General features: G+C 46.1%; 4 protein-coding genes and 2 non-coding genes across 8 annotated transcripts; 2 read left to right on the top strand and 4 right to left on the bottom strand.

Annotated features, from left to right (window-relative positions):
* Nucleotides 1-1,973: 1,973 nt before the first annotated feature.
* rpl3 (ribosomal protein L3) lies at nt 1,974-5,281 on the bottom strand. Its single transcript, XM_086175580.1, has 10 exons — nt 5,217-5,281; nt 4,575-4,767; nt 3,996-4,164; nt 3,557-3,692; nt 3,170-3,356; nt 2,926-3,086; nt 2,748-2,849; nt 2,581-2,676; nt 2,380-2,499; nt 1,974-2,067 (listed from the first exon to the last, which is right to left on the bottom strand). The coding sequence occupies exons 1-10, from the start codon at nt 5,217-5,219 to the stop codon at nt 2,023-2,025; spliced, it is 1,212 nt and encodes a 403-aa protein (XP_086031706.1). The 5' UTR covers nt 5,220-5,281; the 3' UTR covers nt 1,974-2,022.
* LOC147217538 (small nucleolar RNA SNORA54) lies at nt 2,216-2,348 on the bottom strand. The gene has a single exon (XR_015109012.1). It is a non-coding gene; the product is annotated as a small nucleolar RNA SNORA54 (small nucleolar RNA).
* Nucleotides 3,422-3,513, bottom strand: LOC147217539 (small nucleolar RNA U83B). The gene has a single exon (XR_015109009.1). It is a non-coding gene; the product is annotated as a small nucleolar RNA U83B (small nucleolar RNA).
* Nucleotides 5,282-6,290: 1,009 nt separating the features above from the next.
* On the bottom strand, nt 6,291-14,222 carry slc25a39 (solute carrier family 25 member 39). Of its 3 annotated transcripts, none has more exons than XM_086175581.1 (12): nt 14,027-14,222; nt 12,462-12,567; nt 12,113-12,172; nt 11,933-11,986; nt 11,118-11,227; nt 10,964-11,031; nt 10,484-10,608; nt 9,321-9,494; nt 8,918-9,027; nt 8,204-8,285; nt 7,394-7,474; nt 6,291-7,314 (listed from the first exon to the last, which is right to left on the bottom strand). In XM_086175581.1, exons 2-12 carry the CDS (start codon nt 12,556-12,558, stop codon nt 7,196-7,198), a joined length of 1,080 nt encoding a protein of 359 aa, XP_086031707.1. In that variant the 5' UTR covers nt 12,559-12,567; nt 14,027-14,222; the 3' UTR covers nt 6,291-7,195. The 3 variants fall into 3 exon arrangements, with proteins under 3 accessions (XP_086031707.1, XP_086031708.1, XP_086031709.1); XM_086175582.1 differs by having other exon boundaries at nt 14,009-14,222; XM_086175583.1 differs by lacking the exon at nt 11,933-11,986 and having other exon boundaries at nt 14,009-14,222.
* A 2,705-nt stretch (nt 14,223-16,927) lies between these two features.
* Nucleotides 16,928-22,596, top strand: grna (granulin a). Its single transcript, XM_086175585.1, has 11 exons — nt 16,928-17,033; nt 17,410-17,548; nt 17,698-17,826; nt 18,700-18,781; nt 18,858-18,964; nt 19,276-19,441; nt 19,814-19,911; nt 19,989-20,222; nt 20,957-21,229; nt 21,433-21,660; nt 21,998-22,596. Exons 2-11 carry the CDS (start codon nt 17,471-17,473, stop codon nt 22,130-22,132), a joined length of 1,530 nt encoding a protein of 509 aa, XP_086031711.1. The 5' UTR covers nt 16,928-17,033; nt 17,410-17,470; the 3' UTR covers nt 22,133-22,596.
* Nucleotides 22,597-23,348: 752 nt separating this feature from the next.
* Nucleotides 23,349-23,780, top strand: LOC147217542 (eukaryotic translation initiation factor 1A, X-chromosomal-like). Its single transcript, XM_086175943.1, has one exon. It carries the CDS (start codon nt 23,349-23,351, stop codon nt 23,778-23,780), a length of 432 nt encoding a protein of 143 aa, XP_086032069.1.
* Nucleotides 23,781-26,990: the final 3,210 nt, after the last annotated feature.

The raw sequence follows: 26,990 nt of genomic DNA on the forward strand, positions 1-26,990 counted from the left end.
CTTGAATTGCTTAACAGTCAGCAGGTGCAGGTTATTGAGGTACCGGTGTGAATAACTGAGATTAAGGAAGAATAATTGAGATTAAGTGAGGATGACTGGGATGATTGGTGAATATTTGAAATTGGAGGGGGAATAACCGAGATTTAGAGTGAAAATTTGAGACTAATATAGAACATCAGGGTTTAAGGGTGAATATCTGGAGTTTTTTTTTTTTAACGGAGATTATTAGCGATTTTTTGGGATGAAGTGTGCGAATCTTGGGTCGTGGGGAATAAGTGAAATTACAGGTGAATTTCCATCATGAAAGGATTAAGTGAGATTAGGAGGAAATAACTTGGATCAATGGTAAATGACAGCAATCAAGGTAAAATAACTTTATGGAGTTTTAGATAGATTTATGGAGAATAACTGCTGATAACTGCTGTTACTGGCAACTGTTACAGAGAACCTGCTCAAAAATCAAATAAGCAATTTCTGGGTAACCAGTGTCTGAACTCTCCAACAGACTGGCATCTGATATGAAAGGCTTTTGTTTCTTCCTCGGGTGACGAAGCCTGACAGGGTTGGAGATTGGGCCTGCAGCGGGATGAGGATCATCCTTATCTGGGTTCTCTCACCTTTTGCCATCGGGCAGTGGGTGTATGAGAGGTCACCTAAAATCCAAGGGGCTGAAGCTCACAGTGATCCTGAGATGACATAAATTCATGAAAACTCTGAAATGACCTCTGGCCTACAGGAGTGTGAGCCTGTGCACAGGTCGGGGTCTTCAGGTCACACTCACCAGATGTGGATATTACCTGGAACTCTTCACCCGACTTGAGGAAGCACGCAGACTTCCAGGCTTGCATGTTTACAAGCACGACTGTGACGCAGGTCGCTGCTGGCTGTGACCCCTGGGGGTCGTTCCCAGGTCACAGAGGTTACAGGCCCGTCGACTTTCATGACCTGCCCTGAAAGGAAAAGCCATCATGCAAAAGTAAGCAAATCAAGGGGTTGGAAAAGAAAACTACCGGACTGAAATAGGTCCACATCCGTCTGGTTCTGGATGGGACAACTTGAGGAGCCAGCAGATAAGTTAGCATCACACTGTGCTGCCCTCTGGTGGTGGAGACCAGGGGTGGGTAGAGTGCTGGATTCATTCACAATATATTCTTAAGACTTTAACTCCTTGCAGCCATACTATTTCTTTAAAACAGTTGTTCTATTTGATTACTGTCTCCACATGATACTTTACTGTAAGCTCACAAGTTTAGAATAACTGGTTTGAAATAGACACTTTCCTCTGATTCTTAGTATAGCAGATTCTTCTGTCATCTGAGCCAAGGTAGTAATAGTAATGGACTAAAAGCCAGCCTCACAGTGAGGTTTTTGCTCTCTTCAGCACTTACTCTTCTTCTCTCGGCTTCTCCCGTCAGGGGTCGCCACAGCGAGTCAACTTTCTCCATCTAACCCTATTTGCTGTATCCTCCTCTCACACCAACTACCTTTATATCTTCTCACTACGTCCGTAAATCTCCACCTTGGTCTTCCTTGAGAACTCTTGCCTGGCAGCTCCAATTCCAGCGTCAATCTACCAATATATTCTATCCCTCCTCTGTACATGACCCAACCATCTCAGTCTGGCTTCTCTGACCTTCTCTCCACAACATAACATGTGCTGTTCCTCTGATAGCCTCATTCCTCAACATCTTCATCTCTGCAACCTCTAGTTCTGCCTGCTGTCTTATGGTCATTGTAACAGTTTCTAGTCCATACATCGTCGCTGGTCGCACCCCTCTCTTAACATCTTTGCTTCTCTTCAGCGCTCACTGAAGAGACCGGCTTTAAAATTTCTTAGTGCTTTAGAATTTCATGAAAACCTAAATTCACCTTGTTCAATATGGGAATAAATTTTGTTATCAAATCACAAATCTCATCGTGAAACCAAATTCATGGCTAAGAAATAACCAGTTGACAAGACACAGAACAAGCCATTCTTTTCTTTCTTTTTTATTAAACATGACAGGTCGGTGGGCAGGGGCTTCAGGCTGTCTCCTCCTTGGCAAGGCGGTCCTTCTTGAGTGGACCCTGTGGACAGAGCAGGTTTTGTCAGTCTTCAGAGAGTCAAGCAACATTTCCTTCTATTTTCTGTTTTTCCTCTTCAATGGGATTTATCTTCTATTGGCCTAAAGCTCCAGCAGTCCTACATGAATAGAACCGGGCCGGTGCTTTGAGCTTGTGTTCCCAGAGAGTGAACAGGGAGTCAGCACAAAACGGTACCGCTCCCCTGCCTCACTGGAGGTCACTATTGCACTGGAATGGAACCCAAAGTTCACACTGGAGAACGAACCAGGTTACGAACAGTGCGAGCAAATGACAGAGGTACGTGGGTCGTCTCACCATGAAGGCCTTCTTCTCTTCCACGGTCTGGAAGCGGCCATGACCAAACTTGGAGGTGGTGTCGATGAACTTGAGGTCGATCTTCTCCAATGCACGACGGCTGGTCTGCACCAGTAGAGACTGGGAGAAGAAGTTCAAAGTTAGAACACAAACATGGAATCACACACTGGACAGCCTTGGCCTCTAAGAGCGATGTTTCACCTTGCGCAGGGTAAGGACCCTCTTCTTGGTTCCCACCACACAGCCCTTCACCATAATGAAGTCATTGGTCACCTCGCCATAGTGGACAAATCCACCCTAATGACAGAGAGCAATCAGTTTCCAACAGAATGTTCTTTCAACCAAACACCAAGCAACATGCCGCTTACCAGGGGGTTGATGCTCTTGTTGGACAGGTCATATTCAGTGGAGGCATTGTTTTTCACCAGTTTGCCATCCTTCTGATGGTAGCCCTGGCCAATCTTGTAGATCTAGACAAAGTAGAGAACTGTTAGTAATCGGCACAACCAAAACACTGGCACCAGCTGGAGCGGTTGGAAGCCTCACCTTCTTGTTGATCTCCGTGCGGTGATGGTAACCCTTCTGACCAGCACGGGCCACTGAGAAAGCCACACGAGCAGGATGCCAGGCACCGATGCAGGCCACCTTGCGGAGACCACGGTGAGTCTTGCGGGGAAGCTTCTTGGTGTGCCAACGACTGGTGACACCTATCGGTGACATAATATATATGAAAAACTGAATCCTGCGGGCAGCTGGGGGTTTAAATTTTTCCTGAAATGTGTTTGCTCACCTTTGTACCCGTGGCCCTTTGTGACTCCGATCACATCAATCATCTCATCTTGAGAGAACACAGTGTTGACAGGCACGGCCTGCTCCAGCTTCTCACGGGCCCAATCAACTTTGTCAGAGATGGTGCCTCCATTCAGCTGCACTTCCATGAGGTGAGACTTCTTCTGCCTCAGGGGCAAGAGGCGCATCTGGAGACAAAGCAAGGAAAACACTGAGAACATGACAAGAATGCAGCTTGGCCACGTTCCAGGAACGTGGTCTCAGAAGGAAGGCAGCATGGAAGGTATCCTCATGGGTTTCGGGCGCCAGACCTGACGCATGATCCGTGGTCTCATCACAGACACAAAAAAGGGGCGGGTGAGCAAACATGGTTTGTGGCAGTACTGACCTGTGTGTGGGCGATGACACGGACCACCTGGCAGTACTTCTTCATGGCTGCAAAGTCCTTCTCCAGCTGCTTCTTTCCCTCCTCATCCTGCCATTTCTTACAATATTTTGTGAAAGCCTTCTTCTTAGACTTGTACCTGAGCATGGCGGAACAGACGAAGGAGAGAGGTTTGCACAGGTCCTTCATGACCCAGAGGGACAGCGGAAGAACACAGTACATAGCAGGGCGCCCGTTTCTGAGGGGGCAGCACCAGCTAACTGGGTTTTGGCTCATGGCACAGCTTCTAAGCAGCACTTTCCACTGGCCAGAGGAGCCTGAAGCTCATCAGGGCACAAGGCACCTGAGAGGAGCTGCAAGGGGTCGTCAAACAGTTAGACCCCTTCAATTAGCCGACTTACATTTGTGCAATGATGTAACCCACTGAATTGACAGAACTCACCAGTTCTTGTAGAATCGTCGCTTGCACTCGTCACTGACGTGCTCAGCAAAGATGGTCTTGAAGGAGCGCAGGCCACGGGGGGTGTTGACATAACCCACAACTCCCACCACAATCATTGGGGGAGTCTCGACAATGGTGACAGCCTCCACTACTTCCTTCTTGTTCACCTCTGTGCAAAGGGGAAGAGAAATCGATGAGCAGAGGGTAAACACACACACACACACACAGGTGTGATCTGTGTTTGAGCTGCTCTCAGAGCTCGACGTTCAGCAAGGGTTTTTAAGACCCATTCTGTCCGCCCGTCGAGGGTCTCATCAGTGGCAGGCCGCAAGAGGAAAATATATACACCACAAGGTTTGTGCAAAAACACTTGGTACATTAAGTGGACCTAACTGTTCGGTTTTAAATTTTCATTCTCAAAATGAATCCATTCACAGTAATTTTAACCAGCTGACGAAAATTAGCGAATAAGGCTCTAGATTTTGTCTAAAATGTATGACACTTGAAAAGCAAAAAGAAAGAGCATATTTTAAATAAATAAAATATTGTTATAGTCTTTTCAAGGTCCTCGTCACTTACTGGATCCGGGTCGGTCGACCTCACGGACGATGTGGGTCATGCCGGCCTTGTAGCCCAGGAAGGCGGTAAGGTGGACCGGCTTGCTGGGATCATCCTTAGGGAAGCTCTTAGCCTTTCCCCGATGACGACGGCTCCTCTTACGGGGCAGGAAGCCCAGGGATCCGTGGCGCGGGGCCGAAAACTTCCGGTGGGACTGTTCGGGTAAGAAGACGAGATTTCAGCCAAAGAATGGTGACATTTTCATGTGTCAGCGGGACGTCAGTGAGCACGATGTTAGCTTAGCCAGCTAATGGGCCTCAGAGCACAGAACATTAGCTTAACTCTTGGCAACAGAAACACACCTGATATCCAAACTCAAATTCATTTACGGGTATTTATAAAGCATGAGACGTTTCTATAAGTTTGCAAGTACGTTTTAATGTTACGTTTAATTAACCATTTTAGGTCGTATCCGGTGCGGCCTGAAGACACCCGGCAACACGGGGGCTGATTAATGTTAGAATTAAAATGTAACCAAAAATTGTTACTGTAACGTGAAAAGTCCCTTCTGAAACATTGCGGCTCCGGGAAACGTAGTCGAGAGCGGCGGATGGGGTCAGATTGGAAAAGTCAACCCATCTATGGTGAAGCTAGGCTACTCACCATTTCGCGTCCAATCCGATTGAAAGAGACCCGCTAACGGGCTTGCTAGCGTTTTTATACTAAAGCAAATATCGCGGGACTATCGTCCTCTAAGTCCCGCCCCCGGTATTTCGTCTATGTAGTATATTCAACAATGCCGCCGCTAGATGACAGTATTTCTAAACAACGTGAAATAAATATTTTGCATACATGTCAAATTAGGAATGTGGCCTACGATTTGAGCAGGTCTCACCTCTGAGATCTCAGGGAGAGACACCCACACTCAAAAACACATGCTTTTATACAACCTCAGCAAATGTGAGAACAGACATCTGCTGATGAGTGTGAGTGTGTGTATAGCAGAGTTCATAGAATGTTTATGAAAGTGATTGCCAACCAATTATTTTCACACTGACTTTTTAAAGTCATTCTGTGTGCATTTCTGTTTTGTTACTTCTTCTCCTTTCAGCTTTTTCCTTCAGGTGTTGCCACAGTGAATCAACCATCTCCATCTCACCCTGATCTCTGTATCCTCCTCTCAAAACACCTACCTTCATATCCTCTCTCACTATGTTCATAAATCTTTTCTTTGGTCTTCCTCTAGACCTCCTACCTGACGGCTCCAATTCCAGCAACTGTCTACAAATATATTCACTATCCCGCCTCTGTACATGACCCAGCCATCTCTGACCTTCTCTCCAAAACATCTAACATGAGTTGTCCCTCTGATACTCATTTCTGATCCTATCCATCCTGGTCACCCCCAAAGAGAACCTTAGCATCTTCATCACTGCAACCTCTAGCTCTGCCTCCTGTCTTTTTGTCATTGTAGCAGTTTCTAATCCATACAGCATCGCTGGTCTCACCACTATCTTGTACACCTTTCAATTCATTCTGGCTGGGTCTTCAATCACATAGTACCCGTGACACGTTTCTCCACCCATTCCAACCTGTTTGAGCCTGTCTCTTCAACTCTCTCCCACACTCCCCATTGCTCTGGACTTTTGACTTTCTATTAAACCTAACTATTCAAATTAATCTGTTTAACTTTATTTGACTTATAATCCTTAAGAATCAAATTTACATCACATAAAAATGTTTCAGTTGTTTATTGCCTTTTGCTTAATAAAGAAATGTAAGGGCATTCCATCTTTGCAGAAAAGGCAACAAAGATTTATTCACGCAACACCTTCGGTCACAAACGGAAATTCTTTTTTCCCGACAGCATAAATGGTCGGATTTAAAAAAAAAAAAAAAAATTGTAGGCATCAGAAGTCTGTCCTTCTGGCTCCAGCAAAGCTGACTTTCACATCATCGGGTCAGATGTTGTCAAATGTTATGGCTTCCTCCCAACCGGGGAAAAAACGAAAAAGAAAAAAAGAAAAAAAAAAAGACAAACATTCAATGAACATTGATGTCTCAGGTTGTAGCTACAGGAGGAAATCTTAAGCGCCACTCAGTTCCCCATAATGTAGCACATGAAGCATATTGGTCAATCATCTACCTAGTAGACAAGTCCTGGAGACTATGGTTGCTAGTGCATGTGATGTGGTAATGATGATGCGGGGAGAACTGGGAGAACACTTCATGCAGTTTGTCAGGCAATCAAATGTCAGGAAATCGGAACATTTTGCACCAACTGGTGCTGCAGTTCTGAAGGAAGGGCATCAAAATGGATCCCTACAGTGGCGTCCTGCAGAAGCCAGTCAATGTTTCAAGTTTAGATGAAAACCTTACTGGAACATAACTTCTTAATCGTGAGAATCAAAATGGTCTTGATCTGTACTTTTCGATCCTGAGTCAGGTTCAGACTCTGCCATTCTCCTCACCCTCCTCCTCTCAGGATTCCGGTAAAATGTTCATAACTATCATCAACCATGGCTCCAAACATCTAGGTCTGTCCTTCAGATCTGATGCATCTCATGATGCCAAATCCTGTTCCTCAGGATCCCCCTTCAGCCAACCAGGGGGTCAATTCTGCCATGGAGCTGTGACCTTCTTCAGGCTGCAAGTCGCTCTTGGTCCAGGTTGAGCTTCTGGAAGAAGGCCTTTCCAAACTCGTAGGTGCTGATCATGACGGCGCAGGCTGGAGCCACCTTGATCACCCTCGGCATGAAACCTGTCAACGACACCGTTCCGCTTTAGTTTCACCCTCCAGACCAGGGGGGGCTGTATTTTTCGCGTGGGGGATTGTGTACCTGCAAAAAGGCCCCTGTAGCCCATTTCAGTCCATATTTCCTTCATGATTTGCCAAGTGGAAGTGGTTTTCCGCAGGGAAACTGAGAAGAGATAATCACCATCAAACAACTGATACCAAATGAAAAGGCAGGACAAGGTGAGGACCTATGGAAAGCAAAAGCAGATCTGGACTGTTCCTGCAGTCACCGGTCGCTGCCTCCTGCCAGCAGACCTCGCCTGTACAGGACAGAGCCATGGTTTTGGCGCTCTTATTCTCATAACAGATAGATGATTGCATTTCTCGCCCGGGTTAAAAACCTACATGCGTCAGAGCAGTCCGGTCGCTGATACAAATTTGAGTTCTGATATCGGTTTGTTTTGTGGTTGCTTCGTGTTCGTATGTGTTTCTATATCAGATCAATCCTAGTCATGGTGCTAGGAGCTTGTGTTAAATGAGGGGAGACTTTCGACAAGACCTTCGTAAGTGACAGTCAGGACTGAATGGGAAGAACTCCCTCTCTGTGAGGCCGTCCATCTTCAGACTATAGCTGTCTAAGGACTCAGTGACTGAATATTCACACTTTTACAATAATTACAATCAAGTTGAGTTTTCAGATCCAATATAGTCTTGCAATGCTAAATGTCTGCGCTCACTAGGAGACGAGTCTGTGAATAACAACTTAGACCCCGGGCTGATTTTGCAGATTGATCAAAGGTTTTCCAGGACGATCTAGTTTTCAAGTCATTTTCCAAGTTCTTTCCAGGACCAGGTCAACACCACTTAAGGATTCCCGGGTGAGGTTATCAGCAGAAAGGAAGCAGACACCGACCTTCCAGACTGTCCATCTCCCCCAACTGGATCTGCCTGCGGGTCTTTACCACGTCAAAGGGCAGCGTCAGGATGGCAGCCACCTACGACACCCAAGACAGACATGATGATGTCATGACAGCACAGGATGGTGCAGGCTACCACGGAGAAACACAGAAACGTGCCGGCAGTTTGTACATTTAATGCCGTTTCTAGGCTTACATATTGAAATTTCACCACTGTGGGATGATTACAGCAATATTCAATTCTATCTATCCCAGGGCTTGGAGCGAAGCGTATTAGGGTTTTATTGATTAGGTAATTGATACTGACTCTTAACTAAACTTGGGCCTTTGAAGTGGTCACCGCCCTGAGAGCGCCACATCAACTCTGTCAACCCTCCTGGTTTGAGCTCTACTACAATTTATAAAAATCTAAACGACCAGGACGTTTTTCAACATCAGCCTGGTTTTGTTATCCGAAACTTTAATCACCAGGATTCAGATTTCAAATCTGCTGGGAGAATGTGTCCTCTGCAGCCACTTCCTGCTGTGAATTCTAAAGGCAACATTTGGAGAGGGTTCTCATGACATTTCTACATAAAGCCCAAAATTCCTGCACACTGTGGGTCAAATTTTCCAAACCCCATCAGCCTCCAGGACTGATACATTTCCCATTGGACTGTAGTGAAACCTTGGCGTGTATTGCTGTGTTGGAGTTGGCGTGGACTTCTCACCGTTCCAGAGATGGCTCCAGAGGCGAAGCTGATGGAGAAGCTGCCCTGGGGCGTCTGGGCCTGTTCACACAGACGGCCTTTCACCAGTTCATAGTTGAACCAGTAGAGGGCTACAGACACAAAAAGAGGCGCAGCTCAGTTCATGATAGTCAGGGATATTATTTTCCTTAAACTCCTCCTGCGGCTCCTTGGTAACAGTGGTAGAAGCTCTCCCGGGCTTGACAGTTTGTTAATATCCATAGAAAAAAGCCTGTCGTCTGTTTGTGATCCTGCTGGTCAAAGGATTACGATGAAACCTGGAGGGTCATTGTTTGACTTCCATTACAAAGAAAGAGCCACATGTCACTGATACTAACTCTTTGTATAATTTGTTGTTTAAGGGTTTGTTTTGCGGTTGTCTCACCTGAGAAGGGGACGTCCCTGAGGACAGTGGGTCCCCAGCCCCGCCACAGTGACAGCAGGCCATCTTGCGCCACAGCGGAGCGAATACACGCCCCCAGCTCGCCGTAGGTCAGCCGACGTGACTGCATCTTGGTCCTGACCAGCTCCAGGGGGCTGATGACCGTCACCGCTCCTACTGTAACACAGGGATGCGAATCATGAGTTAATACTGGGCAGGCCACTTTTAAGCTCCCCGGCTTTCTGGCAGCTCAGTTAAACAGAAAGCCGGGCTGACATGCGGAGAGCTTCGGAGCTGCGTTTGAGGTGGGTCCCCTCCCTAGCCCCGATGGTGCAGGCCTCCACAGATGGCCAGACAGGCTTTGGCAGGCTTTGGAGCTCCAGACTTTTAAACCGTGCTGGTATTGATTGTGAAACACAAAAGACAATAACATGGCCTCAGTTCAGATCAAAGTGCTGCCTTTCTACTTTTTATAGGATAGTGTGCTTTGGTAACTATTCTATGAGGGTTCTTCCCCAGGAGGAAGAAAACATTTTGTGCCCCCCCCCCCCCACTCCACTCCACTCTCACAGCAACACTCTCGCCTATACCACATAGCTAACGCTACACCATAAGCATGTTCCCCAGGGTCACGCACAAGCCACCCAAATTGAGAAACAATGCATTAACATAACAAACCCATTCAACCTAGGGGCTACAAAACAAATAACTAAATAATGAAAAAAAAAAAAAAAAAAAAAAAAACGGCCAATGCCCAAGCCCAGGGGGTTGTCCTGTATTAGATACCAGAAGCACCGACAGTCTATTACAATTGAAGAAGCCTCTCCTAAGAGAGGTGGAACATCTTTGAGAAGAAAACCCCAAGTCCAGTTGCCATGACATGATTTGACAACAGTTTTGGCATCCAATGTGAGCAACTGGAATGGATAAATATCAGGTAGCACAAAAGCCCGGTCCTCTCGCAGATGAATCCAGGGTTCATGTTTTCAATGAGCCAAAAGATTCTGGGGGTTTATCTCTTCTCAAACCTCTGGCAGGAAAATGTTCTGAGAAATGCTGGGGGGAACCAACTTCAATGACCCTGCTGATTCCGGAACCATGTTTCACATAAGCTTTAGATCCAGCGCAGGGTCCATTAAGTTAGGAGGAAGTTTTTGTGAACTTACGTCTGGCCAGACCTCCTGCAAAAAGGGGGACGTAGTCTCCCTGGAACCCCAAGCCGTATCTCAGGCGGTCCCGGAGCTGGTCATAACAGGTGAAGTAGATGACTGTGGCAGGTACCGCCATGATCCTAAGTGCGCATGCACAACACAGACACAGGAAGACACAGGAAGTACAACGTTCTAGATCAGTCTCTTAACTGAAAGCAAATAGACAGCTTCTTGTCCAGAAACAAGCTGCTGAGATTGAAGCCTCAGCTCATTGCCTATGCTTGTAATTATGTGATTAGAACATAACAAAAAGACAAAAAATTCTTGCTTCTTGGGCAAGAAGAAATCTTGCTAACAAACTTAAAAGCCTAATGAGTTCAATCTGCAGATCTGATATGTGAAAACAGACAGAAACCACATGACCTGCTCTGTGCAGGCCGACCTGGGCCTCTGAGAACTGTAACCCTCTACACTGCTGAACGGTGAGGTACTCACAGCGTTGGCGGCAGCCCGCTCCACAGAGACCGGAACCCTTCATGGCGAGTGATTTTCACAAATGCATCCTAGAACAGATGATATAGCCATTGATTGACTGGGAAAACACATTTTAACTATCTGCAAAGCAGCGGAACAAAGTCCAGATGCTCACAAGAGTCCCACTGAAGTGTGTTGGCGTCTTGTACCAGCTAGTGCAGCTGCCTCCATTCTGACATACGTAGATGTGATCCATCAGCCCGTTACAATACAGAAAACACTTCCCTGGAAGACACAGACCAATCAACAGCTACTTGTCATTTACCATCATCGCCAGGTAGCAGCTTTAAAGGCTTGAATAAGAAACACACAAATTTTCGTAAGTGATCTGCTTAACTTGACAGAGGAACTGACTGGAGGTGTGTGTGTGTGTATTTGGGTATTGATAAAATTAAGTGTAACTCTGCTCTTCAGTTTTTGTATTTTCTAGTCAGCTGCAGTTTGTCCCCTTTTCTGCAGGAACCAAGGAGGACATCCACATGCTGCTGTGTCCCCAGTAGCAAATCATATTCTTTCCAATCGTTCAGTTACTCATACTAAATTAGGTGGCAGCAGGATCAGGGCAGAGTACAGGGAAAGAAACCTTCCAGGAAAGAAGAAAGCTGAAAGTGGATGGGTGAAATGTGCCCGGAGAACTGCTTGGATTTCGCTGGAAAGTTTCTGGTCTGATTGCTTTTGAGCTCAAAGTTGCCTGATCATGTTCAGTGTGGTAAAGGGTTTTGAGTTTCAGTGCAATTTGAACTGAAGTGAATAAAAGCATGAATTTTGCAGGTTAATGAGCATTGTCAGGGTTAATCCTTTACAGAGGCAGCGGGGTTAGGATGTGTGAAGATGTATGCTTCTTTTGTCCTCCCTAAATTGTTCTGGAGCATGCAATTGCACACAGGAGCTTGTTAGATGCATGTTAGCAATAGTGCACTGGATACTCACATTTGGACGGGCGCAGAACGCCGTCCCATGAAGCAGATTCAAGTGAAGTGAAAGCTATGCAGGAGAGCAGCAGGAGGATAGAGAGGAGTGTAAATGGTGGTTAATGTCCTACGTGCAGCAGCTTTGGAAAAAGGTGCAATGCCAGATTAGACATGAGCAGGGAAGAAGCAGCGGTCGTACCCTGGTGGAAGGGCGTCTGCTGAGCCTGCAGCCTGATCTTCACCACGTCCAAGGGCGTGACTGTGAACAAATCAACTGGCTGAAGTGACACATCCAACTTTGCAGCAAGTTGCTTGATAAACCTTCAGAGACACTGGGGCTGGATGATATGGAACCAATCAACATCATTTTTCACAAGTAATTTTTAAAAGTACTGTAACCTGGCACAATTAACCAAATGAAGTTTTAAGATTCAAGTGAGAAAGCTTTTCTGCTTTTTCTGCTGATTTACATATCAAACTGTGACATAAAAATCTGAATTTATAAGCCATAAAAATGCATGTTTTTCAAATCTTTTCAAGAATCTCACCAAAGATTGATGTGACAAGGGCTCCGGTACCAGAGGCCACCATCTGTTGCACCGGAGAGATGGTGGCAGTGGAGCTGTGGATGGCTCGCTCCGCCATTCTTCCCACCTGGCAGACCAAGACAAGACCATGAAGTGACTAAACTGGGGGACAGGGTGTGGGGGTCCTCACCCTGTCTAACACCAAACACCTGCCTTGCCTTGTGTAAGAAACCAGGTCTGTCATTGTTATGTTGTGAAAGTCCTGTAACGAGGTTGTGGCTGGTGTTGTGTGTTCTGAGGTCAGAGAAAGTGCTCTGTGACGTCAGCAACAGAAATTAGGTTACAGTGTTCAGGGAGCTCACTCAAGCCTAGGCCTGGGGGGTTACCCCACTGTTGGGAACAGAGACAGACAAGGTGGGGTTGCTGTTTCGAAGTCTGATACCTTATCAGAAAAACGCACGCCTGCTATCTCCAAACACAACTGCCGAAGAGGCACAACCTGAAACCCGTTTTGCTTAGTAAAAGACAAGTCACCTGAAAGCTGTGTGATATATCCAGTTTTGGAACAGTCAAACCGCATGCAGCTCACTCCTCTGGACAGGACCGAGCTCCAGGCAATCAAGAGAGGCACTAATTCTGCTCAATTTTTTTCAAATTAACCATGAGTTTTTAAGTAATTCAACCACACTCTTTGCTTCATTCAATTTTTATTATTACAATTACTTACCATTTTTAAATACTTATGGTATTAAGCCACCTGGAGGTTGAACTACAATCCCTCAATGAAACAAAACAAATACAGAACGTCTAGTAGATGGGAATGCCTGTTGGATGTGTTTCTTGTTTGAGAAGAAAACATCTCTCACCCCCACCTCCCTCGCTATCTGCACTTCCAGTGACATCACTACTCCCCATGTCACTGCTTCTGACTACAAAGAGCACAACATGGATGAAGTTTAAAAGGAAACAGCCTTCTCTTTACCCCAGCTTATAACTTTAACTCTACATGCTCTGTCTTCTTTGCGCCCCCTATCCGCCATCACTGCTCTCCAGGACCCCTTTGTGGCGTCACAGAAGGTGGCAGTGACAGCTTTGAGGATTGTAACGATTTATTAAACCACATGGCCCCTACACATTCTTGAAAACGAAGTATTAAAGGGGCGTTCTGACAGAGCGAGTTGCGTCATTGGTGTCACCTTCACCACTAGGACGTCCCGTTAACTGGAAGCGAGCTGACTTGATTATGAGTTCGTTTGATTCACGTCAAAAAAACGTTGGGTTTTGAGTGTACATGAGTTGAGCTGAAGTAGCCCGTAGCCGCAGCATGGTTGCTAAGGCCTCTGTTTGCTTTGGGTCAGAATCAGGTGTTTATTTTACTCTTCTACTAGACAGTTAGCCAACTTGTCACTAGACAACGCTAGACTCGCTTTATTTACGGTCGAGAGGACCAGACTACAGATGAATTCCAGACAGTGAATTCGAAAATAGTTGCTAAAAAACACGTCTTTAAAACATTAACCAGTTAGCATGTTTAAGCTAGCGCGTGTTGCACAAGCTCGCCCGCTAACCTCGCTAACGACACTGACTTCTCACTTCGCCGGGGGCGTCAGGCGTCGTAGAGGAACGCGTCCGTCTTCGTCCATCTTTCCACCTTCGCTACTGTCGCGGAGACGACGCGGGGCCTCCGGCGACCTGGCTCCCCCATTCTGGGAAACCAGGAGACATACTTTCCAACCAGACCTTAGCGGGAGTCATAACACTTACGCACGCACTGAATTTATAACTTCCGCAGACGGGTGCATAGATCTGCGCAGGCGTGAATCGGTTCAGCCAATCGGAACGATGGTGCGGATGTGTTGTAGATTGGTGACGCAATGACAAACCACACCCACATTATTCCCAGCAACCCCCAAATCACACAGAAAATAAGGATTAACATAACATTAACATTCGTAACTCACTATAATATTCAATCTCCCTCCTACGTACATGACTGAACCATCTCAGTCTGGCTTCTCTGACCTTCTCTCCGAAACATCTAACATGTGCTGTCCCTCTGATGGACCCATTCCCAGTCCTATGCATCCTGGTCACTCCCAAAGAGAACCTTAGTATCTTCATCTCTGCAACCTGTAGCTCTGCCTCCTGTCTTTTGGTCATTGTAACAGTTTCTAGTCCATACAGCAACACTGGTCTCACCACTGTCTTAACACCTTTCCTTTTATTGTTGTCAATATTCTTTTATCACCCATCACCCCTGACACATTACTCCACCCGTTTCAACCTACTTGAACCCATTTTTTCACCTCTTTTCTACACCATTGTTCTGGACAGTTGACTCTCCTGTTGCTTATCGTCATCGGTCAAGGTGGACACCCCTAATAACAGATGAAATAATGAAGATAACTTATTTTCCTTTTGTCTTTTCCCCCACAGAGGTCGCTGTTGAGGAGGGTCTTGAGGGGAGTGGTGGTCTAGTGGTGGTGACCCCTGGGAACCATGGTAGGCCCTCCTTGCGCTCTGTCCAAGACCAGGGTCTGGATCTCCTTACCAATGGTGGATGAGGCCTATATTATCTGGGAACGCCTTAGGGTTCACCCAGTGAAGCTGAACCATGTGGCCAGGGAGAAGGAGGTCTGGCCCTCACTGCTCTGGCTTCTGCCCCCGCGACCAGACTCTGGATAAGCGATGGATGGATGGATTGATGGATAGTTCGTAGTTATGGGGAGCAGAGAGAAACAGAGACAGAGACAGTCTACTTTTCTCCCAGCAGGACTCTGTTTATTAGTTATAGTGAGTCTCTTATGCAAAAGTTCAAACAATTCAGGCATTAAGAAGTATGATGTTGCCCACAAAACAGGTGTTGAAACTGATAAAAATGGGATGTGAGACAGTGACCGTTCAAGGCCGTTGCAAGACTGTGAGAGCATCAGCAGGGTTGTGTCTCATGGGAAAGAACTGGAAAAGTGCAGAAATGGGGGGATGTATCAGAAGAGAAGTGGAAAAGTACAGGGACTCTCAGAAAATAGAATGGAAACAGAACTTTGACCTTATCCCCAAGTGCTTAAAACCCTCCACCTTCTTAATCTCCACTCCCCATTCTTCATTTCTCTCAATGAAGAGCACAGCTGCACCTCTGAATTTTCATCCACCTGTTCCCTGCTCTCACGGCAGATTGTCACGGTGTCATCTGCACATATTGTTATCCAAGCAGATTCCTGTCTAACCTCATCTGTCAGCATGTCCATCACCACTGCAAACCAGAGGGGGTTCGGGGATGACCCCTGATGCAGTCCCACTTCTACCATGAACCTCTCTGTCACACTGACAGAACTTCACCACTGTCTCACAACTCGCATACATGTCCTGCACCGATCTAACACGCTTCTCTGCCAATCCAGACTTCCTCGTACTTTACCATAGCTTCATTGTCACCAAATTCATCCCACAAACCACAATCCTTTGAGGTCTAACTACACTCTCTCCTACCAGCACTTCGCTGTCATTGATCCCCTTTATATTACAGTGTCTTTACAAGATGTAGTCTACCTGCCTGCTCCTACCTCTCCTCAAATAAGTTACCCTAGGTTCCTGCCCCTTCTGGAAAAAAATATTCACTGCACCCATTTCTATCCTTTTTGCAAAGTCAACAACCAAAGTTAACAATCTGCACCAACCTGCACTTAATTTTCTGAACTTGCTACCTTTCCATTTGGTCTCCTAGACACACAGTATATTCACCTTACTTCTCTGCATCATGTCAACCAGGTCTCTAGCTTTTCCTGTCATCGGCCAAATACTCAAAGTCCTTACTCCCATTCCCAGACTCTTGTCTCTCCTCTCTGCTTCCAAACACACCTTCCACCTCTCCTTCTTTGACCCACAGTTGCCCAATTTTCACTGGTCCCCTGTAGCTTATCGGCACCAATGGCAGTCATTGTTAACCTGAACCTGAACTGATCTGGCATGAGATTTGCAGGTTCGATTAGCATATTTGCAACCCTCTGCATTTATCCATGCTTAGTACAAGTTCAGAAAGATATTGGCCTTTGCATTTGTGCTATTTATTTCTTTATTTTTTTATTTAAGTCCTTCAGCTCTCCAGGTTCTCTTGGTTTTCTTTGCCCTCATTGAAGTGTCAAATTTAAACTAAGTTAAATGAGCAGTGTCTTCATTCATCTGGGAGGATTTACTGCAGCTTTAAAAGGAGGATATCTAACCCTAACCCTATCCCGAAAGTTTGGATCAATGTTTTTTTTAACATGTCATTTGTTATCATATTAGAGTAGATAGGATTAGAAGAAATAAAGAATCCTAGAACATAATGCCCCCTCTGAATTTGAGCCTCCAGTCCACTGTGTGATTCTTTTGTTTCGAGTTTGTCATTTAATTAATAAGAACATTTTAAGGTGAAACTGACGCTATAAGTCTCGATTAGAGGAAGTGGAGCTTACGTAAAAATGAGGAACCACTTTCTGCTCCAACACCTTTTTTTCATGTACTTCCTGAGAGGGAGGTGTCTCATAGACGGAACAAAAGAGATTGCACACATGAGATTGCAGCCTAGAACCACGCCATTCTTACAGCAAGAAGGTACGTTCCACCTCCTTTGGCTTGGAAATAAACGTTTTTGATTCTTAAAATATGGATCCTCCTGTGATTGATCAGACCAGCAGACATCGGTCTTAATATCTCTGCATGCAATCTCTGCATGTCATCGTCATCTATGAATTTTATTGTGAATAATCTATTTGCAAATTATTATGATCTGCTTGGATATTTGAGAAAATTTGGCATTCTTTTGTCCAAACGATGAGTTTAACCTGAATTTAAAAAAAAGAAAAAAAGGTAGAAGGAACTTGCAGGTTTAAGGTACCAGGAAGTACTTTTTATTAATTGATAATAGATTTTTTTTCGATAAAAAACTTCAGACCCAGACTGTGTTCAGTTAAAAATTTTTTCCTATCAGGTGATCTGCTGAGCGAAGAGGGAAATCAGCAGCTTTCACTTTCTGTCTCTGCGGCCTGAACATGTTCCTCTGGGCCGTAACCTGCTGGGCCCTGCTGGCGCTGCTTCGTGCTGATGAGGACCTGGAAAGACCAGGACGGGTAGGTCATCAGGTCGGCACCTGGGGTGTCAAAGACCCTGAACCTCACTACGATCAGTCTCTCCAGAAATAACTGCTGATATTGCTCGGATATCAAATCATCCGCTGATTGGTGAGACGGTTTCCACCTCCCCTCTTTTGTCCCACCAGTCTTTCAGGATGATCCAGTCATTCATGGGGGAGAAAGACAGCTCCATCTGCCCCGATCGGTCTTTGTGCCCGGCTGAATATACCTGTCTGAGCACCTTCTCGGGATATAGCTGTTGCCCCCTGGCTCAGGTGAGCAGAGAAGCGAGCCCTTTAGGGGAAGTGGGAATAAATAACCTAATAATAATGCAACCCCATGCATTTACCCAGGGTTGGGATTGGCTCAAAAACACACTGGCTTGTGCCCTTCTGAGACTGCATTGAATACATCAATGAATTCATGTATTTAAATAATTCATCAGTCAACTGTTGAATTTTGTCGCTCACAGTTTACATTACATTACATTACATTGCATTGCATTTAGCAGACGCTTTTATCCAAAGTGACTTACAATAGAGGACATAGGGACTGCAAATACACGATGCACAGGAAATATACAGAACAGTAAGCTTGGGTTAGTGAGGTTTTTTTTTTTTTTTTTTTTTGGTCAAAACATACACAAACGTACACACACACACATACACACTGCATAGTCAAACTTGCTGCCTAACCTGATCTGGGGCATCAGCGCAGTAAAAAGTCCTGAAAGAGAACAGTTTTTACCTGTTTCTTGAAGGTTGAGATAGATGATGCTAGTCTTGTTTACCAGTTTATTGGTTAGAGTTGAACTGATTTTAAATCAAAGTGAAAAGTTTTGCATTAAGGATCAGCTTAGATTGTCAATAATGTGATCAGCAGATGATCTGATAGCTGATCGGCTGCATTGGATGCATGAAAAGAAGTGAAACAGTGGTGTTGACGAATCAGGCGAGACATTTTCAAATGTGATCTTATTCTGAAACTTCCCCTGTTTGGTCTTGTGACTCAGTGGGTAAAGGTAACTGAATTTCAATCATTTTTCACCAGAAAAAAAAGAAAACATTTATACAAAACTTCTGATTCTGATCAGCTGCTGCTGCCTTGGGTTAGTGTGTTGTGACGGCCTGTCTTCCTGCCCCGCGCAGGGTGTCTCCTGCCCCGACGGGACCCACTGCTGTCCCGAGGGCCATCACTGCAGCGCAGACGGACGCTCCTGCATCCAGGAAGGTACGGCCACTTCCTCTTTGCCGCTTCACTCTCCTCAGCAGGGACACGTTCTTTAACCCGGGGGTTTCCTCTGCAGAAAACGTGTCTGTGGTTCTGTGCGGGGACAAACAGACAGAGTGTCCGGACAAAACAACCTGCTGCCAGACACTGGACGGTGACTGGGGATGCTGTCCTATTGAAAAGGTACCCAGATGGGCAATCCCCAGTTTCCTAGTTTTGGTTCCAGTTCCTCTTTCAAGCGGCTTCATATTCCAACGCTTATGCTTCAGAACCGCAGGGTTCTTCTCAACGGACACTTTCCAACCCATGGACTGAACACAGAAGGTTCACTGCAAACTCCATATTGTCTGTAGGGGTGAATGAGAGTGAACGTTTGGCCTAACTGGCAGCTGACCCTGTGGTTGACAGGTGATCGGTCATGCCGCGCTCACTTTATCGATCCGCCGAGGCCCGATGTTAGGTGACGCGGCTGTTGTTTTTCACCGTCCGAGCAGGCGATCTGCTGTGCCGACAAGATCCACTGCTGCCCCGAGGGAACCACGTGCGACATAGATCACAGCAAATGCATCTCCCAGGCATCAGGGGAGGAGACGCCTGCGCGGATCAAGCTCCCGGGAAAGACGACGAGGAGGAGGACACCAGAGCGGGAGACGGAGAGAGGTCAGACTTGCGTTCGGCTTCCGCCAATGAACTTTGTGAATTTAAAGAAAAAGTTAAGCAGGAGGCCTGAGGTCAGGGGGTGGGGGTGGAAAAGGAGCTGTTTGTCGGTTAGAAAAAGGCCAGAGTTTCCACAGTTCCTCCTTCATGCGCAGTTTCAGTTGTGATTGGAACCTGCTCTGTTTTCGTATGACAGCAAAACGATTTCAAAGAAAGTGGAGTCAGACCAGAAGTGCACACAGAGTCCACTAGCAACTACACAAAGCACTGCTTCATAGTATTCATTTGATTTTGCAATGTTTTGTGAGTTTCCTGCAGCGGAAATTAAGTCCGCCATCCCTTGAGTGTTGCAACTGGTCCTTTTTTTGCTTCCAGATAAAATTGTGAAATGCAACCAAACAGCTGCCTGTCAGGATAACTTCACCTGCTGTAGAAACGCAGAGCAAGGCTGGGGTTGCTGTCCCCTTCCACAGGTAACCCCCTCCCTCCTTCATGTCTCCCCCCCTTAGCTTCGACTCCAGAGTCTAACCTACAGGTGAATCTCTTTCAGGCTGTTTGCTGTGAAGGTGGTACTTTCTGCTGCCCAGCAGGTACAACGTGTGACCCGTCCTCCGAGAGCTGCATCGACACACACACCCTGCCCCCGATCCGGAGTGAAACCCCAATCCTCTGGGAAGGGGCAGCGGTGGGTGACATTCTTTGCGATTCCAGGCACAGTTGTCCTGACAGATATACCTGCTGCAAGGACAGCGCAGGAAACTGGGACTGCTGCCCTTTCACAAAGGTAACCGCTCGCATCATGTGATCGTACAACCTTTTTCCAGGAATATACTCAGCCGAAGAAGGCGTTGGGTTGGGGTTCATCTCAACTCCTGTCTTATGATTCAGCTAGATTTTTCAAAAAACTAACTGGACCTTAAAAAAAAAAAAACAGGTTAATCTGCACTCAGATTATAATCCACCATCAGATTACTCAGTTACTCCGAGAAAACCAGATCCTCGACTCGCAGAGTGTAAATAAGGACGTAAACATGCAAATCGAAACGCCCAGAATGTAAATAAGACGGAACAAAAACATTCAAAATGTAAACAAGCAGACCATAAACATGAATGTAAACATTGAGATTGTAAACAAGCAGATCATACATTTTCAGAATATAAACACGCAGAATGAGAACAAGTGTAATGTAAAGATGCAGAATGTAAGTAAACAAGCTGCCGATAATCCCAGGACTCCTCTACAAAGAGAGAAAAAAAACATCTATAATAATAATAATAATAATACATACGATTTGTATAGCGCTTTTCAAGGTACACAAAGACGCTTTACAAGTTGACGACAAAAAACATAGAACAAACCCATAGTTAATGGGAAGAGCTGTAGGTGTTGTAGGTGGTTTGGAATAGGTGGGTCTTGAGGTTCTAGATAGTGTGTATAATTCCCCCCAGGAGGGGCTCACTGAGCAGACACCCTGTTAACAGCCCCCGATCTTGTGTTTTCTTGTCATCTGTCCAAAGGCGGTTTGTTGTGATGACGGCCAACACTGCTGTCCAGAAGACACCATCTGCGACCTGACCACCTTGTACTGTAAAAGCCCCTCAGGCTCAACAGCAATGAAAAAGAAGAGACCCGCCGTAGCGGCCGGAGCCTTGACCCTCATCACTGAGCGGGCCGAGGATCGAGAGGATGAAGGGCGAGTCCGGTGCGACACCTGCAACGTCTGCCCTCAGGACAAGACCTGCTGTTTGAATCCCTCTACAGAATTTTGGAATTGCTGCTCGCTGCAGGGGGTGAGCACACGCGTACACAAACACTCTCCGGCTCCACCTGGATCCCGATGGTTAATCCTGCGGAGGGTTTATTTTGTTAATTTTTATTGAACTCATCTCAGTAATACTAATGTTATGATGGGTTAGGATTGTTCTGATCTTCTAGTACCTTCATTTTTTGTGCTCCACCAAATGGGCATTATGTTTCTCTGGCTCCTCTGCAGCCCGGTAAAGACAACTACTGCCCCCAGGGCAGCGACTGTTCCTCTGCAAGAGACGTCTGCGCGCCGGCCGCGGCGCTAAGAATGGCGAACATGCCCGATGGGCCTTTGCTTCGGTACCTTCCGACGGAGCGCGAAACCATCCAATGTGAAGACAAGTCCACCTGCAAGGACGGGGAGACCTGCTGCAAGACCTCCGTCACGGAGTGGGGGTGCTGTCCCGTCCCAAATGTAGGAATACACTCAAAACCCAAATACTTAAAAGACTAGTACACCTGAACGTCACAAAATCCTCAATTGATACCAGAGAAGGGGATGGTTCTTTCTCTGCAGCCTTCTTTAAAATTATTGTTTCTTCATGTCATACTCTTATGCAGTATTACATAAGTACTGCTCAGTAATACCAATATTATAATCGGTCCTGAAATATTTTTCTTTAGAGATACATCATTACGCGTTCACTGGTATCTGAACACTTCAGTTTCCCTACTGGAGTCGATATATCCGGGTAAATCAGTAAACTGCCGGTGCTCCTGCTGGTATTTCAATTTTGTGTTTTGCTCCTCAGGCTGTGTGCTGCAGCGACATGAAGCACTGCTGCTTCAGCGGCTACATCTGCGTCGATGGCGGCTGCCGCCAGAGTCGCGGGCCCCTCCGCCACCGCTGGCATTCGCTCTACACCAGCAGGAGGGAATACCTGTGAAATATGACGCTCCTGCACTGCTGTCTTTCTCCCCACATGGATTAACTTAGCGGGATGGATGACATATTATGCTTGTTTTGGAAGCCGGTGGCTAACGCTGTTGGGAAGCTGTTGAAAGTACAATTTGTGATGTTCTGATGAATGCTTCCGACTACACCGATTGGTGCTTGAAAGCTGTACTGTACTTCTAGAGCAAGGTTGAAACACACAGGGGGGTTCTTTATATACTTTTTTACTTTTTATACTGCTGCAGAATTGAGGCACGGTCGAGGCTTTGTGACAGTCTCCTGCTGGGCGATGGAAGAGCTGAATTAGCTGAAGAGCTTGATTTAACCCATCTGGATTCTTCTCCTTTCTGTCTTTCGTGAATCTTCATTAAGTGCATTTGTTTTGTTCCCTTCTTGATTAACTGGTTACTAAAACCAAATGAGGCATTTCAAACTAATAAACCAAATAATTTGACATTACAAGAAGTTGCATGTCGTCCCATCGGGGTTTTTTTGAACAGGAGTGAGTGAGGTTTCAAAAATGGTCTCATTGAACAAAAAGGTTAAATTAGTGGATGTTGCCATCAAGTTGTGCCATTGCATTTCTAGATCTCATCAAGAGCAACCAGGAGCAACCAACCATCTCACCATGAAAATAATGAGCTAAATGAATAAAAATGAACACATAAAAGTGTCACAACAACCAAACTTATTATGCTCCATAGTAAACATGGAGCGCATCCTTTGAGGGGAATCGGCCGACGGATGAAATACTACAGGGGGGTCTTTGGGGGCTGGTGGTGACGTCACAGCTGGAGGAGCTCACTGTATTCCATCCATCTTCTGCTGCTCATCCTGCACTCAGGGTCACCTATTCTTGAACCAGGGTGACGTCAGGCAGAAGCGCTACCGACTGCGCTGCCTCTCACTGTATTATTGTTCAAACCTAAACAAAATCAAGATGCTGCCAGTCGCCTTCTGAACTGTCGGTGAATGGATTTTTGAGGATGCTGTGATGTCACATGGCGCCCGCATATGACTGTGAGGTAACACAGGGGAGGCAAAAATGACATCAGTCGAACGCGGTCACTTTAAAAGGAATCTGGCAAAGCGGAGAATTGGCGGCCAACCGCCGGTCAACCGCGCAGGGACGGCGAGCCGGCGGTGACCACGTCCTCGGACCCGCCCCGTCACAAAGCGGTGAACGTTCAATGGTTCTGTGAGGCAATATGCCCAAAAACAAAGGCAAGGGAGGAAAGAACTGGCGTCGCGGGAAGAACGAAAACGAAACAGAAAAGCGGGAGCTGGTGTTCAAAGAAGACGGGCAGGAGTACGCCCAGGTGACTAAGATGTTGGGGAATGGGCGTCTGGAGGCCATGTGCCTCGACGGGAACAAGAGGCTTTGCCACATCCGGGGAAAACTCCGGAAAAAGGTTTGGATAAACACGTCGGACATCATCCTGGTCGGACTGAGGGATTACCAGGACAACAAGGCCGACGTCATTCTCAAGTACAACTCGGACGAGGCTCGCAGTCTGAAGGCCTACGGGGAGCTACCCGATCACACCATTATCAACGAGGCGGAGGTCTTCAGCCCCGGGGACGACGAGGACATCCAGTTTGATGACATTGGAAACAACGAGGACATTGATGAGATCTGAAACCCTGATATTGGACAAAGGGGGTTGTGATTTCACTCTGACTTTTTGGATTGGGAGGATTTTTCCCGAGTCAATATTCTCCTGTTGTGATTTGCATGAGTAAACCTAGTCTGGACAACGTACTTTCAAATGGGTGGGGCGACATTTGTACTCTGGGATTTTTGTGAAACCAAATGCATATTCTATGCCATTTTTGTGCTGCCTTCCTATTCCCTCTTGGCAATCAGAAATGAGACGATCGTGGGGTTCTACCTCCATATTGGGGTCTTGGGTCCGAGGGGGGTCCCTGGCTTAGGGCACAGCATGATAAGGTTCAAAAAAATGGCAAAATAGAACCAAACTATTGAAGAAAATTGGCCATGACTAGGATTATAAAGTTGGACTGTAACCTGCCATCGCTTTGAAGGCTCATGGTTTTTCTTCCATCTCTACTGCTTCCCATTGGATGATTGGTCCCTTGGCACTCTGTGCTGATGTATAATACATACACAGACCTTGACAGGACCATTGTGAAATAACGTTGATATTATTTTGTATTAACAGCAGCTTCGGGTTTTGATTTAAGAAACAAGGAAACAAAAATGGCTGAAGCGTCCGCTAAACAAAACGTATTACAGTAAGGCGTGGCTTTTTATTGATCCATCCCCAACATCTAAAAGCAGCTGGTTATGAAGGCAACCTGGCGTCCATGCTGAGCAACACCTTCACAGGTCCACCAAGGCAGGTCACAGGACCATGATGTCGTACCCAGATCGGTCGGGCTTCCTGAATCCGTTGACAGCTCAGGTTTACTGCACAGTCACTGAAGTGAATTAGTCATAGGGTGGGTTTAAAAGCACAAAAAGCTTGAAACTGAAGCCGAGGCTGCTTCCTGATGACCAATCAGCACTATACCTCATCACCACCAAGTCTGCAGGACCTCTGACCTCATTTTGATAAACACCTGCTTGATCTTCCCTGTCGGTGTGAATAAATGGTTCCAATGGATATGGAGAAACAGAAATAAAGAACTACCCAACATAGAATATCTTCACCCCTCTCACCAAACTGACACGAGGGAAATGAAAACTTGATGATAGACATTTTGGATGGAGGAACTACAGGAACTATTGTGCTGAAGATGAGACAGATATACAGAATTCCTTGGCGGGGTGTGGGTCTTTCATCATAGTATCGAAGATATTCTTGTGAAAACACTACACACTAATAATTCTGTTGCAAAAATAGTTTCTCATCACCAAAAACTAAGGAAAGCAGAATGAGGAATAATGAGGAATCCTCCAGTGACTTTAAGATCAGAATAAAACTAGACATGAAACAACTGGGCTGAAATCACTTGTCTCAATTTATAGGAGGTAAAAGGTTGAAGGCATTGAGGTTGTTTTTGCAAACAGAAAATGGAGAAAAGGGGAGATGAGACCAGTTCTATCCTGGACTCCAGTGGGTTTTTACTGCCTCTGCAGCTTGTCTTGTTCATGGAGTGGGACTGGCCAAAGTGTCCACAGCGACCTTTCTATTCTGACCCCTTCCCCTTGTCATCAGCACACACACCAACTTAAAGAATTCCTTTGCTTTATTAGAAAAATAATTGCACAGTAGAAAGAAAAAAATGTCCTCTCTACATTTTACGTCTTCGCTAATTTTTTATAAGTGTTACACGGACCGAGAACTCGGTCCAGTTCAATCATCTCCTCTTTGAACTTGGCAAGGTCCTCTGCAGCCTTCTCCTTCATCATGCTCAACTTGAACTCAGCTTCCACCTTGGCATCGTGGGCGGCGTTGGACAGATTGGTGATTTCCCCGATATTCTTTCGGATCTCCTGGTGTTCCTTCACCAGCTTGCTGTGCAGCTGCTGCAGTCGGTCCAGCTCTTTGTGAAAACTCTGCAGTTCCTCCCTCAGCTGTCTGTTTTTGGCCATCTGTATGTTGAATCTGGTCGAGGCTATGTCCAGTTTGTTTTCCAGGGTGTATATGGTATTCTGTTTCCGCTGCGCTTCAGGCATTTGCGTTTTGCAAGGTTTCATCCTCACCCTCTTTGCCTCAGCCAGTTTAAGATGCATGTTTGAGATCTCCTTTTCAAGCTGTTTCTGCTGCTGCTTCTCCTTTTCCAACTCCTCCTCTAGTATGTCCTTGTGCTCCAAAAGTGCATGAAGGATCCTTGCGTCCTCTCTGTCCTGCTTTTGGCGGGACATGCACTTCAGGTTACGCTGCAGCTCTTCCTGTTCCTTCCGAAGCTTGTTTATCTCCTGCTGCTGTTTGTGAATGGTCTTCCGAGCCTGCCTGACCCCTTCCATGCTCCGGTTTCGGTTTTGGTTCACCGAGTGCAGAAATCAGCGTTTGCAGAGTCAAGGTTGCGAAGTTCAAGTGTTTCGTCAGGTCTTACGGCGGTTAGCAACCGTCGACTTGCATCACCGCCGGCCCTCATTGGCTAAGTACGCGCTTTGTCACCCTTTTACAACCTTGCAAGGTGACGGTACATTCCGAGCCTTACTAGACAACATGACCAAATGACCACAGGAACATAAAAGTCCACTGTGACAGACACTTCACAGGATTAACCCCCCCATCACAACCGTCCCACGGTACACACACACTTGGATCTGTTGATTTATAGTTAAGATTGTCTCGCCTTGACTTATAGTGATGTAACACAAAAGTTGACTTCCCCTGTGTGACATCAGCACGTGTCCTTTCACGGCGACTTTTAGTCACACTTGGACACAAAAGAATCACGAAAGCAAGAGGCAGTACAATGGCCAAAAAACAAAATTGTAAGAAAAATTTCCTCCAACTGTCTGCTCATGAACCATCAATGGGCAACAGTGATTGACAAACTCAGTGAGGTCAAACTCCCTGTGGGATTCTTTGTGCTTCTGTGATTGTCCCTTTCAACCACTGAATCCCCCACTCAGTAAACACAAAACAAGCTGTTATGATCTTTAATAATAGCAGATGCAAGACTCATTGGTAAAAACAAACCTGAATTTGGGAGCGCATCTTCAGTAGTGTGCCTGAATTTCCTTGGGTGTTTCGACCTTAACATTATACACCATAACCAACGGTGGCCAGCTGCAGGTGATCAGCCCTGAGCTTGCGTCCCATGCCCGACTGGTCAGGGGGGGTCACCTTATAAAAAAGTGTCAGCCTTCCCCCAGGACAATGCAAGGCAGGGTTGTCCTCTTCCCTGAGGACCCCACACTTTGGGGTCCA

Source organism: Fistularia commersonii, chromosome 28 (genome assembly GCF_037954325.1).
Source record: "Fistularia commersonii isolate RoL2024-O1a breed Wild chromosome 28, RoL_Fcom_v1.0, whole genome shotgun sequence".
Classification (NCBI taxonomy): Eukaryota; Metazoa; Chordata; class Actinopteri; order Syngnathiformes; family Fistulariidae; genus Fistularia; species Fistularia commersonii.

Bases quoted from the DNA above. Each gene is read 5' to 3' on its own strand.
- grna (XM_086175585.1), top strand. From the start codon at position 17,471: ATGTTCCTCTGGGCCGTAACCTGCTGGGCCCTGCTGGCGCTGCTTCGT. The intron at 19,442-19,813 runs GTCAGACTTGCG...TTTTGCTTCCAG, and splicing joins AGAGCGGGAGACGGAGAGAG to ATAAAATTGTGAAATGCAAC. The intron at 21,661-21,997 runs GTAGGAATACAC...TTTGCTCCTCAG, and splicing joins GGTGCTGTCCCGTCCCAAAT to GCTGTGTGCTGCAGCGACAT.
- slc25a39 (XM_086175581.1), bottom strand. From the start codon at position 12,558: ATGGCGGAGCGAGCCATCCACAGCTCCACTGCCACCATCTCTCCGGTG. The intron at 11,032-11,117 runs GTGAGCATCTGG...CATCTGTTCTAG, and splicing joins CACACTTCAGTGGGACTCTT to GATGCATTTGTGAAAATCAC. The intron at 10,609-10,963 runs GTGAGTACCTCA...ATGCGCACTTAG, and splicing joins AGCGGGCTGCCGCCAACGCT to GATCATGGCGGTACCTGCCA.
- LOC147217542 (XM_086175943.1), top strand. From the start codon at position 23,349: ATGCCCAAAAACAAAGGCAAGGGAGGAAAGAACTGGCGTCGCGGGAAG.
- rpl3 (XM_086175580.1), bottom strand. The intron at 3,357-3,556 runs GTCAGTACTGCC...CTTTGTCTCCAG, and splicing joins GTGTCATCGCCCACACACAG to ATGCGCCTCTTGCCCCTGAG. The intron at 2,677-2,747 runs GTAAGCGGCATG...CTCTGTCATTAG, and splicing joins ACAAGAGCATCAACCCCCTG to GGTGGATTTGTCCACTATGG.